Raw genomic sequence first — 17454 nt, forward strand, 5'->3', positions numbered from 1 at the left:
TCTATTAGTTTACTGGCAGAATCAAGCTTAATTACATGCAGAGGTACACACACACATACACACACATGCATGCACAGCTTTTTCTGCCCAAATAACCCCTTCATTGCTTACAATGTAATTGGTAGGTGAAATGCTTTGTTTGAAAGGTAGTTTCACAGACTTGCAACCCCTCACTGGCCAGAATAGGATTATCCCCATTTTCAGAGCTACAACATAGTGGACTTACAATAAATATATGAAGTCAAATGCCGTGTGTTACTAGCATACAAAATTATGCAAACATGTTCAAGGGTGTCCATTCATGAACGGCTCCACTGTTTCGGAGCACCAAGCCTCGTGTCGGTTTGTTTACGCTACCAGATGCAGGCCTCCTCAGCCACAGGTCAGGATGAAAGTGATTCCAGGGGGGACTTTTTTCCCCCCCTCGGTTCACCCAAGTGCGTCCAGCAAAAACGTCTCCTCAGTGCCGATAAAAGTCCAGGCCCTGAAAGCAACTAGTGTGGAGAGCTGTACTCTATGAATGGCACGGTGCACAGGAATCCCAAAGCAAACAAAACCAGGACAGAGGCAGGATTGAAGCAGTGGTGCACCGCCGCACAGAGAAGCCTCCCGACACACGCCTACTTTGGGGCACTGCAGCTACGGCTGGGGCTCCTTCCTCCATAACTCACTCTGCGGGCACACTTGCATTCAGATGAGATTCACACAAATGTATACCTTTGTCCTCTGTTGATAAAGTGCTTTCAGGCTGCAAGTGCCCATTTGCATGCAAACATAATGTTAGCCATTGTTTGTGGGCTCGCCATGCTTCGACTTATTTAATGCTCTTTCCCTGTAATCATAATCCGTGCCCAGAAAGCAAATTATGATTACCTTCATTATCACTGTAGATGAACTGAAATTGACTGGATCCTGTATAACCTGAGATAGCAAGAGCATGTACTGCACGGTACAAGTATAGCAATTAACATGATAACCGAGTTAGTGACTTTATAATCAAGAAGGGCATTTTTTTTGGTAAACACATTTGACTATATAACAAGTATTAGTCTTATAGAGTTAATCTTCCATCTAGGGTCAATGCAAAAAATTTAGTTTTGGCTTCACCCAAGCACATATTAATGCCTTGCTCGGTTGTATCCATTTGTGTTCAATTAATATTGTGTTTTTTGGCCAAGAAACAAGATTAGTTCCAAGACAAATGACTTAAATTGGAACGCATCACATCATTTGACCATAATTATTATTTTTTTTTTTTATTGACACATATCATACCATTTATAGGTGGTAACCCCCCCCCCCCCCCTTTAGTGAGAATATCAGGTGCTGCTCATTGTGCCAATAAGTAGTTCACCACTCTCAGATTTACTGAAACCATGTGGATAATGCCTTTTGAATGTAAGCCTTTGTCAGCCTCTAGTGGTTACATAAATTACTACAACTGCATTTTACAGCCAGCCAAGGTTTCCTCTAAAAGGAAAGCAACACTAGATGCTGAGAAATATGTGCTATATTCAAAGATGTAAGCATAATCAGATGAACGTATTAAAAAATGGACCTTATGTGAATGTATGTAAAATTTTAAGCATAGTTTAAATATATAGCAGTATGTTTTTAATATAGATAGTATATAGACAGCCTAAGTTTCACATACAATATAGCCATATCATTGGCTGTTAAGACTATTCAGTACCTCTAGGCTACATACATTTCATTAAATTACATGTCCTGTTTTTTATCAGCTAATCTATTATCACTTGACTCAGTAAATTGATTCTCCAGGTTCTCAGTGGCTGTGGTGTTTGCCATTGGGTCAGGCCTGTCCAGAATTGCCTGGCTCTCCATTCCAGGGTTGGCAGTAACAAATAGCCAGTGATTAACATCACATTCAGCCTTATGGGAGTCCAGAAACGTTTGAGCCACCACTTCATATTCTTTTCCAAACGATGTCCTGAGTAAAAATATAGAACAGTCTGAATTAATACTACCTACACAATTTACATAGACGGACACTGTTACCGAAGTAAAGTCAAGCACAGTCTAGTTTAGAATTACAATTAAAATTAATACATATACCTAACAAAAAAGAATCTTCAGTGTCTTACCATAAAACATAATTTCCAAGGACACCCAAGCAGTGGTTTGTCTTGCAATGAGCAATAAGCACTTTTGTATTCACCTAGGAAAAGATGTCTTAATGTCAGAGAGAGCACCCTATAACAATGATTCAAAATGATTATTTTCTATTCATTTCAGAAGGCACCAGAACACAAGCATGTATCCAGAATAAAATGAAAAGGTAAGGTAACAGAGATGAAGACATAACTCACAGGTACAGGCAGACCCTCATACTCTAGACGCTCCTGCGGATCGAAGTACACAACATTCCAACAGCTCAGGAATGAGGGCTCATCTGTGAGGCTAACCTCCTGTAGGCGTGACATCTTGGCATACTTCAGGGGAGTCTTAAGATCGCTCTCCAGCCACAACTATAAGGTGTGGATGACATTACGGATAAAACGGAACAAGGTTAACCGTCATTTGATTTTTTTGACTATTTCAATCTGAACTCAATATTAAACATTATTCAATGTCGTATTTACTCAGAAACTGGTGCCCAACAGAATGTATTCAAAATTTAACTGAAACCATTAAAATCTAACAATCATACATCCATCATCTATACCAGGGGTCCTCAACCTTTTCCGGAAAGGGCCTAGTGTGGGTGCTGGTTTTGTTCCAACCAAGCAGTTACACACCTGATCCTACTAATCAAGACCCTTAGCAAAGACTGTAGTGGTTTATTAGTAGAATCAAGTGTGTAACTGCTTAGTTGGAACAAAATCCTGCACCCACACCGGCCCTTTCTGGATAAGATTGAGGACCCCTGATCTATACACACTAATCCTGGGCAGGGTCGCTGGAGCCTATCCCAGCATGCATTGGGCAAGAGGTAGGAATACACCCTGGACAGGCCGGCAATCGATCGCAGGGCACGCACACTATTAACTCACACACTCATACCTATGGGCAATTTAGAGTCTCCAATTAGCCCACCTGCATGTCATTGGACTGTGGGAGGGAACCGCAGTACCCGGAGGAAACCCACACGGACACAGAGAGAACATGCAAACTCCATACAGAAAGGCCCAGGTCGGATTTGAACCCGGGACCTTCTTGCTGTGAGCTGACAGTGCTACTCCTGCACCAATTATTCAAATTGAATAATTCAAATCTTAAGTTGACAAACCTTTCAAGTAGCCTTCATTTATAAACTCACCCCTCCTGCAAACCCGTTTGTTGTTCGCAGAGCAAAACGTTGATTGTACTTCAGAGTCTCACCCACTGGACTTCCATCCACACTGGTAAAATCAAAAATACCATTTTGTAAATAATTATTATGCAAACTGTACACATGTATACATTCTGATTGAGACTTAGGCCTCTGGTACCTTGTGATTACAAAGGCGGTCCTAGCAGATGGTTCAAAGGTCCTGGTTCCACTGACAGCACACGGAGCCCCTATGGAAGAGTTTGCACTAAGTCCGCTTACATCAGCATTTATCCCAATGGCAGCAGGATCTTGCGGTGTCTTCTGCTGGTGAGAAGCACTGTGGCGTCTTTCAGACCCAGGGTTGACCAGCATGACTGTGTCCCCAAAGTGCAACCATCCATCAGTTGACACTGACAAATCAACCTGCAAGACAATGCAAGCTGTGACTCTGTAACCAAATCGATTTTTATATATATATTGTTTTACTTTACTCCTATATTATCAATTAGGAAAGCCTAATTAATTGTGTTTATTGCTTCAACCTCAATTCAATTCCAACACACAACAACACCAGCCTTATTTCCAGTTTTTCCAACAGACAGTGAGTCAGAGAGGGACAACTTCATGAGCAGTTTGCCAGGTTGACTGTGGGTACCCAACTGACCAGAAGGGGTCAGTGGTACACACTGAGACATAGACATCCCACTGAACAACCACTCCTTCAACAATCATTGACAGGATGAGCCACTCAGCAGCCTTGCAATTACATTCTTAATTATGTTTTGGAATATTTTTTTATTCAATAAATAAATATTACTAAATTGACACTGAAATCTACCAAAAAGGTCATACTTTTTTTTACTGAAAATATATTTCCCATGGATACTATTTTGCGACACATCCCTGTCCTTACCTTTTTTAGGATATTTTGTTTGAGAAGACCTGTTTTCTGAATGGTAAGTTCTCCTCTCTCCCGCCTGTCCAAGAAGTCCTTCAGAGTATCCTGACGTGAAATATATTGTTCATATTTAGCCACATACAAAAAATTATTATGGCAGCAGTCAGACTAACAGCATGTAGCCTATCTGAACACTTTCATAGAATTGCATTTACTGTACTGATTTTACATATTTTTTAAATAATCATTTCTGGTGCAGTGTCTTCCTATACAATGGTTTTTGACTGTTTCGATAACATTTACATTCATATTTCCAAAAATATTTTTCTCCCTCTGTTATGTAGAATTTCATATTGGGCTCCGTTCGAGGAATGCAAATTTCAGGAAGTGTCCGCGAGATCTACGCAGATTCTGTAGCAAAGTGTGAGCTGATATTGGAGTTGGCCGAGGATGCAAGTGTGCGATCCCACCTCAACGTAAGTGACACGAAAAACTGAATCTCTGTCTGCACAGTAGCACTCACAGAACTGTGCTAGCACTTCGCGAGGGCATTTCTTTTCTTCTTGGGCCGGGACTGCCCTCTATTGGCCAACCGAAGAACCGATTCGACGTCCATAAGATGGATTTTCCCGGGAAGTCTCTGATACAAGTTAACTCAACTCCATTTAAATTAGCAGCTAGCTTGCCGATCTGTTTGGTAGAAACTTTTTTCTGGCTACTGTGAGCAACTTGCCAAGGGGATTTCTGTGTCTATGTCGCCAAAGTTACCAAGTGCCATATGATACACTGATACCTAGGTATGATAATCATCAGAAAAGTAATGCACATCATGGCCATTTAGAATTTGGAGAAAAAATACAGCGAGAAACAGTGAAGCTAGCTACCTGTAAGCATATTGACTGCACCATGCAGTCGTTTAAGAAATCGCTGTGAAGTGCATTCCTTTTTACACCTCTGTAAGAGCCACTGCAGATAACGTTAACCAGCTAGTTAACATTACAACTCGCTAATTGTTTCTCCTACCTCCTCAAGAGCAACATCTTCTGTCCAGTTCCCAATATGAACACGTGAGCTGTATGTCCTGATGTATGCCATTGCTACTCAGGATTGATGAGGTCGGTTTGTATTTAGCCTATATTAACAAAGATTTAACTGGCTAGCTTAATGTTAGTCCACCTACAAAGGTAAACTAACATTGGCTAAGTTAACTGGTTAGCTGGGTTGGATCTTGTTTAGTTCTGTGGTGGGTAGGCTGGAGACCGAAGGTTTAAGAGGTTTTTGTTTATACATCTCCACGGTAACGACTTTGAAGTCGCGTACTATGCATTTCCAATAGATGGCGTTCTCGCGCAATAAGAATTGGTGCGTTTTTCAAAAAGTCTGCTGGACACATTCAAATATTTGTTCATCTAAATTGTCACAGAAACCAGCGATTATACGAGTATCAACTTAGTGAATATATTGTTAATTGGGTGGAATATGTTATTTTTATTTTTATTTTTTTACCTATACCAGTCAGCTCTGGTCATATCTTTAATTGAATTAACATTTCTGCAAATCCTGCAGCCCAGGTAGAGTAACCATCAGCCAGCCTACAAAGAATACAAACAAGATGCTCAGTGATCAGCCAGAAATAACTCCTTAAGGTGTCTTTATTAACTGACTTTATAAAATGCTTTTTTTCCCAGGACATTTCAGAGCACATCTGGATGTGCCGATATACTAGCCAGCCTGCCAGTTGGCTATTGTATATATTCAGTCTCATAGGGGTGTCAAACTCAGTTGATCGATGGTCGCTACCATGTGGTTTTTTATTCCAGAGATTTTCTCTGAATAGTTAACCAACCACACATATTTACATGCGTGCAATCCCCAAGAAACAAAATTATGTAAGACGCATTGAAATACAATGTGGTCAAGTACAAACTTCTTTGATTTATCAGTCAGCAATCATGAAAGCTGAGAAAATAACTCAGCTAATTAATTTTTCAGGACAGAGGTTAAAGAAAACACCAGATAATGCCTTCAACCCCCTTTCCAGCACCCTTTGTCTGATTATTTAAATAAACCATTTTTGGCTGTTATTTCATAAACATTTTCACAAATCTCTTTTACAGCATATAAGCAAATATAGTAAATACAGGAAGAGGGCAACAGAGGGCAGTGAGTTGGAGACCCCTGACCTTCACCAGTGTGGAAGGTGGAGGGGTCACTGCTATACTGCTGTGACATCACAGCAGCAGCTGTGAGCATGCTCAGACCAGCCAGGATGCTGTAGAGACTGCAGGCAAGTGCCCTGTCTGTTAAGGAAGTGAACCACACCTCTGCCAAAACAGTTGAAACATCCCCAGTAAACAGGCAGCTAGGCCGGGGAAAGCATTCAGTGCTGTGGCTGGCCTGTGGAACACCGGAACACAGAACCTTCCCACTTCCATTGTTGTTTTCAGCTTGTATTCTTTTTGAACAATAACATGCTGGCTTCTACTCCCACCCTGCCAATGACACATATCCCTGCGGAGTGCAGATAAGTTCTCTGTGTCTCTGTTCCTCTCACCATCCACCAACTGTAACTTCAAATGAACTGTGTGCTGTTACTCTGTGATGCTCTGTACAGTATTTGAGGTGCTCATAAATGACATGCAGTTGCTGGCTTTTTTAAACCAGGAACTTGATGAGCACAACTGCAAATGAAGAGAGGTAACAGCAGAATTCCGCAAAGCAAGACCAATCGGTTCCTTCTCTAAACACTGACCAGCAAATCTCTGATATGTTATGATCAGCATGTCTGTAAATTCAGTTTGTCCTGTTATTTTGAAACCATGAAATCTCCCCTGAATGTACCACTAGAGAATTCACATTTATGTTTACACATCTTGTGCCTTTTCTAATTCTCAACAAAAATGTCTTGTGTTGTGCAGTATTCAGAATAACTTCATTTATTTATTTGTATAAAAAGGAGGCCTCAAACCTTACTCAAACAGATGACATCACACACAGAGAATGTTCCCAGAGGACAATTACTGCTGGTTTATATTATGTGGGAAGGTGTATGGTGTGAACTAGCCCAGTGGAACCAGTATTTTAGACCAAGTTAAAGCTTTTTACCACAGATTTTACCGATGTAATTCCTATACAAACACCAAAAACAGAAGCCCTTATAAAAACCATACATGTACAGTACTGACTCGAAAATGCTGGTAAAAGATTATGACATTACAAGCTATATGACATCTCAAAATTAAGTCAAATGTGTAAGAAATAAGGTTGTACATTTAACACTGGCAAAAAATAAAATAACACAATGACTGGTTATCTCAGGACCACGGAGTTTACAATGAAAATCAGGTTTGTGTGTTTCATGTGTGCTTCTATTATGCAATGTGTTGACTTGGCTGGTGGTACTCATTTTTATTATGGTTACCATTGTCATTTCATGATTTAAATTAATGCAATATGTGAACATATTTTCATATGTGATGGTACAGGCAGTAGGACAACAGATTATGATTCTCACAACTAACTGCAATTTAATTGGCTGGTCTAAAAAAAAACAAAAAAAAAACAATGGTTTAAATCTGACCCTTCCCTTCATGTTGCATAATGTACCAGTATGGAGTTGTCTTCAGTATCAGGAAGTGTCATTTCCAAGAAGCAAGTAGATCACACACCAGAAAGTCGGCCAGGTATATCTACTCTGCCCATACGCGGTGATATTGTATTACATTCTCCCTGGTGTCACTAGGAGATTAACCTAAAGAGAAACACTCAATCTCCTATGAACCATGAAGGCAACACAGGCATAGAGCAATACTGGCTGTTGCCAGGCAACAATTTCCCACAGTTAATTGGATGATGAGACAGGATTTAGTGTAATAATGGGAGTTCCTTTTATTGTAAGACCCCAAAGATGATGGGCCGTTTTTGTGTTTATTTCAAACAATGGGGGACTAAAGGTGAGGCAATCTTCAGCAGTGTCCTTCATTGTCTCCGCTTTTATGACTCCCGGAGACAATAGGAGGTGGGGTGCGGCTAGGCTAGCCCTGACCGGAGATTGTCCGGAGAGCGGTGCGAGGAAGGGTGGGAAAACGCTCTGTTTGCAGTCCCGCAGAGGATTCTGTCAAAACACATGGACACCGGTGATTATGGCTCATAGGGGCCATGCAGCCGGCGGGCGTGGTCCAACCTTTACAAAGAAGCTGCTGTCAGGCATGTGCGAGGGAGTTTTTTTAGGAATAAGAATATCCTGTGAACAACCCTGATCCGGTTAAGAGAGGCTGAAAGGGCAGAACGTGTTTCAGGACCTCACTATTCAGGCATGCCAAAAAGGAAAGGACAGAAATAAAAAGTGTGCTTGGGTGACTTCCAGATTTCCACACATGTTTGTCTGTGAACTTTTAATCAGGAGGAAATAACAGTGGCACCATGGGACAAAGACACCTGCAAAATTTTCAGAATGCCAGAAGATGTGAATCACTCCATATCTGTTCATCGGGTTTAAATTATGTGGAAGGTGATGCAAGATCTTGAGAGGGTAACCCAATGTAGCATTTCAAGGGCACTCAGGCACCTGGATTGAGTGCAATCAGTCAGTGTCTGTTGTTTCAATACATTTAGGGTACAGATGTAAATCTGAAACAAAAATATGCTTCAGTTTCATGTCACACCATAAATCCAAACCTCAGGGGTGTCTTCTTACTGCAGTTCCCTTTATCAACACACATATCATATAAAACATTAAGCCAGCAGCTGCTTATTTTCACTCTGCAGTTCATTAGTTGAGTTGCATAGTTATTGCGACAGCTCTGGATGACTGTGCAACAGGTGCAGGAAGACCAGAGTCGCTGTTCTGTGAGAAGACTGGGAACATCCTGCCAACTGAACCCTGACTGCCGGGGCAGAACTATGGGCTAATGCACAGGAGTCCCAATCATGTTCAGGATTTGCTTTGAATAGCAGGGTGAATCACTACAAACAAGAATAAACACCTTAGATAGGCCGGGAAGCATGAGTTTTGAGCTCCAAACCCCTAGAGGTTTATATGTGAGATGCTCAGACTTCCATTGCCATTTCATTGAACTGTAAATACAAATGCACTGCTATGGCTGGCATTCCATTCAAATGTTCCACATCTATGCACATTTGCCCTAATGCCTCAGGTTCACAAATGCATTACATCTAGCAAACCATAGGATGATGCGTATCTGACAAATATGGAACAGTTTTACATTCAGTGCTTCAGGAGGTCTGTAGATAGAATAGCATGATGGCAAATGCAAGAGCAGCTGCTACATTATCTTATTGATCATAATTTGTAAAAGAGAAGCTTTACCAGATGGACTTTTAAATTAATCTGAGAGATTTGAAAGCAAAGTAGATATTTTTCATCAAGTCAAATGAAGGCTAAATCAATCAACCAAATTTTAAAAGTACACAATCTGCAGCATTTGGAAAAAGAAGTTACAGTTTGTGAGATTAGACCCCCTGCACTTTGACTGTTACAGACTGAAACTACCTGGCACTAACAAGACTAACCACTACTGAGTTGGCTGGGAAGATCCTCTTGTTTTTCCCACGGCGCGCAGGAACTGCCGCCATGGGCTATGCATGGCAAAGCCTCACTCACTCACTCACTCACACACTCACAGACAACCTTTGAGGGACGTTTTGTGGGACGCATGCGCAGGTGGTGCCAGCTAAAATGTATCTGCGGAAGTGAGTTGCGCCGTGGGTCTGGACGGTTCCCTGCTTGTTAATTTAACATTCACATATAGCTGTAGCATTTCCATTTTTTTAATGTCCATTCAATATATCAAATTCACCATCAATGTTGTAAAATATGTTCTTATGTATTATAAAAGAAATTCTCTGCATTTTAAGAGGCACTCAGTAAATTATTCCAGACTTGTTTATAAAACCATTTTGGTCAACCATCCAAAATACATCCAACCATCCATTTATAATTTTTAAACACATATTAACAAAGACCAAGCGAATGACCTGGCTTTAGATAACATTTGCCTTTGGTTAAAAAAAAAAGGTTGTTGATATTTAGCACCTGCATAGTCATTAGTAATATTACCTTTTACTAATCAACAGCCAGGAAACACTATCCTCAGACAATCATTGTCACTTGATCAGCCACAATCATCAATAATGAAACAGGCATCTGCCTGCTTTTTCTCTCAGTTACTGCTTCCATCCAATATTTATTTCAAATTTGCAAAAGCATTGAATAGAAGACCACAAACACACACACACACACACACTGCTTATTCTGGTAATATTACAGAAGTTACATTCTCAATCAGTCAACAGAAAAGCTCTATTCCTTTCTCCACTGAAGTTCTCTTGAGATATTAATGCTACTATGATACTCAAGCACGAAAGGTGCGAGGTGGTTTCTATTCTTGTCGCTCTACATCAGGCTTCAGGCTATAGAGATACTCTATATGACCAAAAGTATCTGGACACCCCTTGGTCTGGGGCTGTTTTTGGTTTGGGCTCAGCCCCTGAGTTCCAGTGAAGCCAAATCTTAATGTTACAGCATGCAATTACATTCTAGATGATTCTGTGCTTCCTCAACAACTTTGGGAAGGCCCTTTCCTGTTTCAGCATGACAACGCCCTGGGACACACAGCAAGGTCCATATAGAAATGGTTTTGTCAAGAACGGTGTGAAAGAACTTTACTGGCCTACTGAGCGCTGACCTCAACCCCATCCAATTTATTTTGGATCAATTGGAAAGCCAACTGCAAGCCAGACCTAATCACCCAATCATTGTCCGGCCTTACTTCTGGCTGAATGGAAGCAAATCCCTGCAGCAAAGCTCCAACATCTAGTATAATAAAGCCTTCCCAGAAGAGTAGAGGTTGTTATAGCAGCAAAGAGTGGACCAACTCCATATTAACCTTTTAATAATGCCAATAACTTTGGATGAGATGTTGGATGTCAGGTGTCCACATACTTTTGGCCATAATATTGTACATCTGTTTATAGTACAGACACTGTACTGAAATAGGATATTGAAAATGCCATTTAGAGGAAAATGGATCCATCTCCCCATAGAATTGAACACTGCATCAGGGTAGGATGGGACTATCAGTTCCAAGACACTGGGAAAGGCAGAACTTCCCCCCTTCAGCAGGAAATGGGCGAAACCTAGCTTGAAGTTATTACTCAGACATTTTGTGCTCTGAAGGAAATGTCTCCTGATAGCACAAGCTGTTGGTTTCCTGTTGTGAACTAACAGTACTGGCTTTACCCAGGCATGGACAGGAAGGGCACATGGTCCAGGGTCTCAGAAAAAAAAAAAAAAAGTTCTGTTGCAGTATAACTACAGTAAAGTGAGCAAAAGTGTGAGTAAAGCGTTCTTTCAAACTTTCAGTGTCAGTGCGTTTTCCCCTCCTGTTGCTAAGAGACAAGGAAACATTTTATTACCACTGAGGTTGCTTTAAAAAAAAAAAAATCAGTGTTATCACTACAATCCTGTATGACCATTTCTGCTTCTGCTTCCTGTCATGGTAAGGCTTTAAAATCTCAAGGGATTTAGGAGAAACGTTCTGAGAAAGGATATGACTGATCACTGACCAGCAGTATGTTTCACGTGAATGGGCTTTGCACTCGCTGAAATGAAAAATCCATGAGAGAGAGCCATCATTTGATTTAGAAAATGAATAACTGAATATCCCTCCATAATGGCATTTCATTTTAAAGAGGATTAGACTACTTTGCAGCCAGATAGCGGCGGCATTGTTTTAATAACAAGCGTGGAATGGGCTGTTGGCCTTTTCAGGATGATGGAGATGCGTTTCCATGTGAGGGGTTGCAGCAGTGAGATAAAGCATTCAGACTTCAAATGTGGACAGGAATGGATTTGGAAGCTGCACAGAGCTTATCTTAACCCACGATAACAAATGGAACAAATCAGTGTTCAGTCTGGCTGGGTTGCCTTCCTCAAAGGCTGCATCTTGGCATAATGAATAAGGCCTAACCTGGGACACACTTATTAGCAAAAGTACGATTTGGTAATCGCACAGAAATGCTGGCTTCTGACCCAGCAAAGAACATATTACTGGAGATATGGATCTTTCCTTGAAAATCTTAATTTGTTCACGGTCCACCAGAGTGTACAGTACGTGTATTTATGGTATGTGATGTGCAGGCACTAAGTAGTATACTGAGGTACTGGACATACCAATGCATTTTCCATCATAGTATATGACAATACATGTCATGTACACCTGGAGGTCTCTATAGACATAAACCTGCACAAGGCCTTGATTCTGTATACTGTACCACTATGCGGTGATATCGACCAACAGTTTTCTTGTGTAAAGGCTGTCAGTGCTAATCAACAATGCAATTTCATTATGGTCAGGGTAATATTGGAAGCCCAACGAATGCTGAAATGTGGAACTCTTTCACTTTCACTTTGGGCCCTATCATTAGTCTCCATTTGAAGATAAAATTATGGTGAAAAAGCATGCTAAAATGCCAATTTACAAGCCTGATACATACTGTTTCATGACATGTTCAGATGTACACAACTATACAACTTTACGACTGATTATGCTATTTCTATAAGTTTACATAGGCAATTTAAAAATATACTATTCTCACAGGAAACTCAACCACATCAAAAGGCTGCATTTTCAGAACATGTTACCCTTATCTATATTTTCTTCCATACATATAAAAATGCAGTGGTTTAGATATTTTAAATAAGCTCCCTTGCTGTTCTTTAATATCTATTGTAATAATTGTATGATAAATAAAGCTTATAGGCACTCTTTACTGCATTAGGTTGAATGCAAATGTGGTGTTGATTTGTTCTAACATGGCATTTACAGACAAAAGGTTGTAGTGAACATAATACATTTTATAGCAATAGATTTTCAGGTTAAAATGATTATAGCATGTATTATTTCTTATAGTTAAAGATAACAGTATTGCCTATTATTCACTATAGCAAGGAATTAATGTGCAAAGCACAGCATAAAAACCTTAACATTATGACCTCTAGGTCTTTAAGAAATTATATTTCTAAAATCAACCTTTTAACAAACGCATGGTCCAACACAATCCATAAACCCGAAACACATGCTTTAAAGAATTTTGGCAGCACGAAGGCAGTGAAGTCAAACATTTTCTTTTCAACGCTATCATATGCTATGTGTAGCACCTGCAGCATGACAGCACTCAGTAGCTTGCAATGCATTCAGCCATGACTAATTTCAGGCACACCATTTTACCTCATTTTATTTTAAATTGATCAGACTATCAGAATGTTCCCAGAGGGGTGGCAGCCAGCTACATTACTGACTAATATCACATCCACATCCAGGTACTGTTCATGAAATGTAAATGGGAAAAAATATTCAGTAAATTACTATGCCTTGCCTCTCCTTCATTTACGATCCACTGTATGTTGATGTATCGGGCGCAGTCTTAAGAATCAGCAACCACTTGGGATTCAAACTGGGCTGAGACTATTGACTTTACTGAATACCTGGCAACAGCATGACTGAAGGAGCTTGAGCATTTCCCTAAAATAAACATTTCCCTGCCACAGATCACCACAACAAATTGAACTAAAATAGCAAAACTACTCTTTAGAATTCCTCAAAATGCACATGGGTAAAAACAGTATATAAAACTGATCTCACATCTCAATGACCACAGATGAAATCCATGAGATTTTTTTCTCCAAGAAAAAATAAATTAAATCATTGAATACAGCAAGTTCCTATCAAGCCGTGCTATTTTTAAAACACAAAAATATAACTGACAATTCTTTCCTAGTGTATGTTCTTTGTGCCTATGGTGTTCGCTATTTGTTCATTTAGTGTTTATGTATCCACATGAGCCCCATTGAGAGAAATCTCCTTGAAGCTCTGGCCTAAAGGTTGTAGCAAAAGCCTCACAGTAAGAATACAAAGAAACACACTCAACCATTAAACATCAGCTACAAAACAACAACCACTAAATATCAACACTAGCAATAGTTAGCATTGGCTAGCGAAGTAACTACTACTACTCTTTGATACTTTTGGTGTCAGCCTGATACCAAAACTATCAATATAGTTACAGATGGAATCAATCCTCAATAAAAAACATAACTCAAATTCTACCTAACAGTAAATTAAGAATATATTTCATTTGGTTTCAGATTTAAAATTTAAAATTGATTATTATTTAAATTTGATTAAGCTGAGGCCTTTTATTATAAATGCAATGGACCATTGCACTGTGGACTTCCTGGCCCTTTGGCTCCAAAGTCTTTAATGGTCATTCACTTCTATTAAAGGATAATTCAGTTTATATTTTGGATTTTTTTCAAGCCAAGTTAGAAAAAGTATTATTTATTCACAATTATTATTTTCATAGTATGTTCCATCATTCCTACATGCCTATCAGTTCTGAGAATTTACCTACCGCACAATAATTTAATTTAGCTCTTCATCTGTGCATTACGGTTCCAATAAATGTGCGGCCATCAAAGTGATGAGACTCAACAACATCCAAGCAATAGTCCAATTAATAATCAGCCATTATAGTTGAAAAGGAATTTCAAAAGTTGAAAGGAATTTTTACTTTTATCTTCAGTGAATAAATTTGAACTCTCACATTTGTTTCCACATCCAATAATTGAATAAACTGGACTTGTTTGAGGTAAATTGAACCTGTACCCTGATATGCCCCACAGATGCTGTTGACAATGTAGCAGGTGTGTAACAGAGCCAATACTATTTATAGAAAATACTGCTGAAATAAGACCCAGGTTGAAAATAAAACTAATTATCCTTTAAAGTATTTGCATTCAAATGATTGTGTCCATTTCAAAGAAAGCAATGTCTATTAGAACCACACACCTGGATACTGAGGACACTTAGCAGCACTTCACAAATAGAGACTTTGGTGTGCCAGCAATCCCACTGTGGAGTGCTGCTGAATTTGCAGATCAAGGTCTCAGCCGTTTTAAATTCAAATAAATGAATAAATAGGAAACAAATAAGATACTCTTAATTCACCAATATTTGCATTTTGTGTTCACATTATTTTTCCAGGGGATGTTGCCTTTAACAGCACCAAATTAATAATACATGAAGAAATAACAAATGAACTGAATAAACTAAGCTGTACAGTTTGTATGCGATTTTAAAGATACTTTTTATATTCATATCACAGCAATTTTAATACCACTTCATTGTAAAATCAAGCTATGGCTTGGACAACAGAGAACTAATTGTGTTTTATACATGCACATCACTGGTAAATGTTTTAGTCAAATGATAGCTCAACAAAAAATATATAATGGAAAGTTATATTTTGGTGACAAAATGTTATGCAATTTAAGCCAATATTTGGCTTGAAACTGTATTGTCCCAAAAATTATCTTGTACCAACAGTAAACATTTTTGCCAGTTTCGATCCTCGGATCCCATAAAATTCATAATTGTCTTACTAGGTTAACAGACCACTACAATCATCTGGTGACTTGAAACTGAAACCAATCTTTCTTTGTGCACCCTTTGGACTTTAAAACAAACATTCAAAACTGTTCAAAGACAATAATGACTCTCACATGCAGTTAGCAGCTCTTTTTGGAATTGGGAGAATTCATGTAAGTGGATTTGTAAAGAAATTAAATCAATGCAGCATTTGTCTATCATGAAGGGGTAGACATTGTACATGGTGATGGAGTCTATAACAAAATGCATAAAACATTGAAAATATGAATTACAAAATATATTGCCGTCTAATTCCTATATTCCCATATGGTCCCATGTCCAGGACATCACTTCAAAGTTACATTTCTGGTTACAGTTAACATTTTAGTATGAATTTCTTATTTATGTTAAATAGGAACTACCAACATGTTACTTTCTATGCCAGTTATTAAGAGACCAATTAAACATATAAATTCTTTCTAATTTAACATATGTGCGTAGTTCCCAAAAACTCAACTAAACAATTCCAATTTTAACCCTGCAGATGGGATTCATTTAAACAATTATAATGCACCAGAAGCCACAAAACAGCATTGTTTTCTTTTTTTCCTAGGAGAGGATTAGACACTTGATATTTCTGTACTCAAAGGACAGACTCACACTATCACATACTGATTTCACACATATGATTTCCCTCTCATGAATTGTGTCAAAGCTACCTAAAGCCTTCATGCCGACTATGGAAACCCAGGGTAAGTGCTTGGTATTCCAGGCAAACAGAAACATGAGGCCCAATTTCTAGGCTCCAAATGATAAGATTTCACCCACCAAAGAGGCCTTTCTGAAAGTCACAAACTGGCAGGAGCCACCCTGAGGAGTGCTCCATTTGGAAAGTGCTTCAGGATGAGCACTTCAAAGAGGACCCCACAGGGGCCACCCCAAAGTGTGCGTCACATGTACGCATTCCAGGAAGTAATTTTTGCTGAGGTCCCTTAAGACCCCACATTCCTGAAGAAGAGCCAAAATGGCTGACAAGCTGGACTTCCCTCACAATAGTCATATTTCCTTCAGCACTAACACATGCCTACAGTCACGCAATTACCATCCTGTTTCACAAATTTCTGATGAAGCATTAGTTATTGCTGGTAGACAATACCGAAATAAATTCCAGTTTCAAATACCCATTGACTTGCTCATGTATAACCACTACTGTATGCGTCATTACTAGGGGGAAAAATCTGATACAAATTAGATGCACTGTTGCTATGCCGCCACACCATGTTAGGACATACTTTCTTGTATTATGAATTACATACAACCAAGTTATACTTGAGTATGCTTCTTGTGATTTGGCAAAAAAAAAATCATGACAAAAATACATGAGTAGTGCTCTCATTTTTAATGAATAAAGTTTGTCAATGGCGGTTTTTTAGATTTTGAGGCCTGGAAGTTAGGAGAATCTTGAAAATTATACTTCCAATGCCTTTTTCAAAAAGTTCTGAAGCTTAAAATAATATCTGTGCAAGGATTGTGTATATTGAGTTTTGTGTTCACACACATTAATCATCTAAAGATGAAATTCCAGAACTGTCTTGTGTAAAATCGGTACTAGTGCCAATATATGCAGTCATTAATCGTCCTACATTGACCACACAAGGCACATGTGAAATGTTTACCACCATTGTCCAACTCCCCTTGCGCATTTGTTTACTGTTCCTAATCATATTCTAAAGAAATTTGCATTTTTGGCCCATTTTTTATGAATACTCGAAATTATTTGTGGGTCTAAGCTGACTGAATAGTTACCCAAAGAGCAGTCTGACAGCTGCACC

The 17454-nt window shown here is 39.2% G+C and overlaps 1 protein-coding gene and 1 long non-coding RNA gene across 2 annotated transcripts; one reads left to right on the top strand and one right to left on the bottom strand.

Moving 5' to 3' along the window:
* Positions 1-915: 915 nt before the first annotated feature.
* Positions 916-5459, bottom strand: cfap161 (cilia and flagella associated protein 161). The gene is made up of 7 exons (XM_064336600.1): positions 5196-5459; positions 4188-4277; positions 3453-3697; positions 3281-3362; positions 2331-2489; positions 2106-2179; positions 916-1951 (listed from the first exon to the last, which is right to left on the bottom strand). Exons 1-7 carry the CDS (start codon positions 5265-5267, stop codon positions 1720-1722), a joined length of 954 nt encoding a protein of 317 aa, XP_064192670.1. The 5' UTR covers positions 5268-5459; the 3' UTR covers positions 916-1719.
* Positions 3170-7448, top strand: LOC135255428 (uncharacterized). Its single transcript, XR_010330168.1, has 4 exons — positions 3170-3365; positions 4197-4230; positions 4517-4648; positions 6837-7448. It is a non-coding gene; the product is annotated as an uncharacterized LOC135255428 (long non-coding RNA).
* Positions 7449-17454: the final 10006 nt, after the last annotated feature.

Source organism: Anguilla rostrata, chromosome 5, assembly GCF_018555375.3.
Source record: "Anguilla rostrata isolate EN2019 chromosome 5, ASM1855537v3, whole genome shotgun sequence".
In the NCBI taxonomy this organism is placed as follows: Eukaryota; Metazoa; Chordata; class Actinopteri; order Anguilliformes; family Anguillidae; genus Anguilla; species Anguilla rostrata.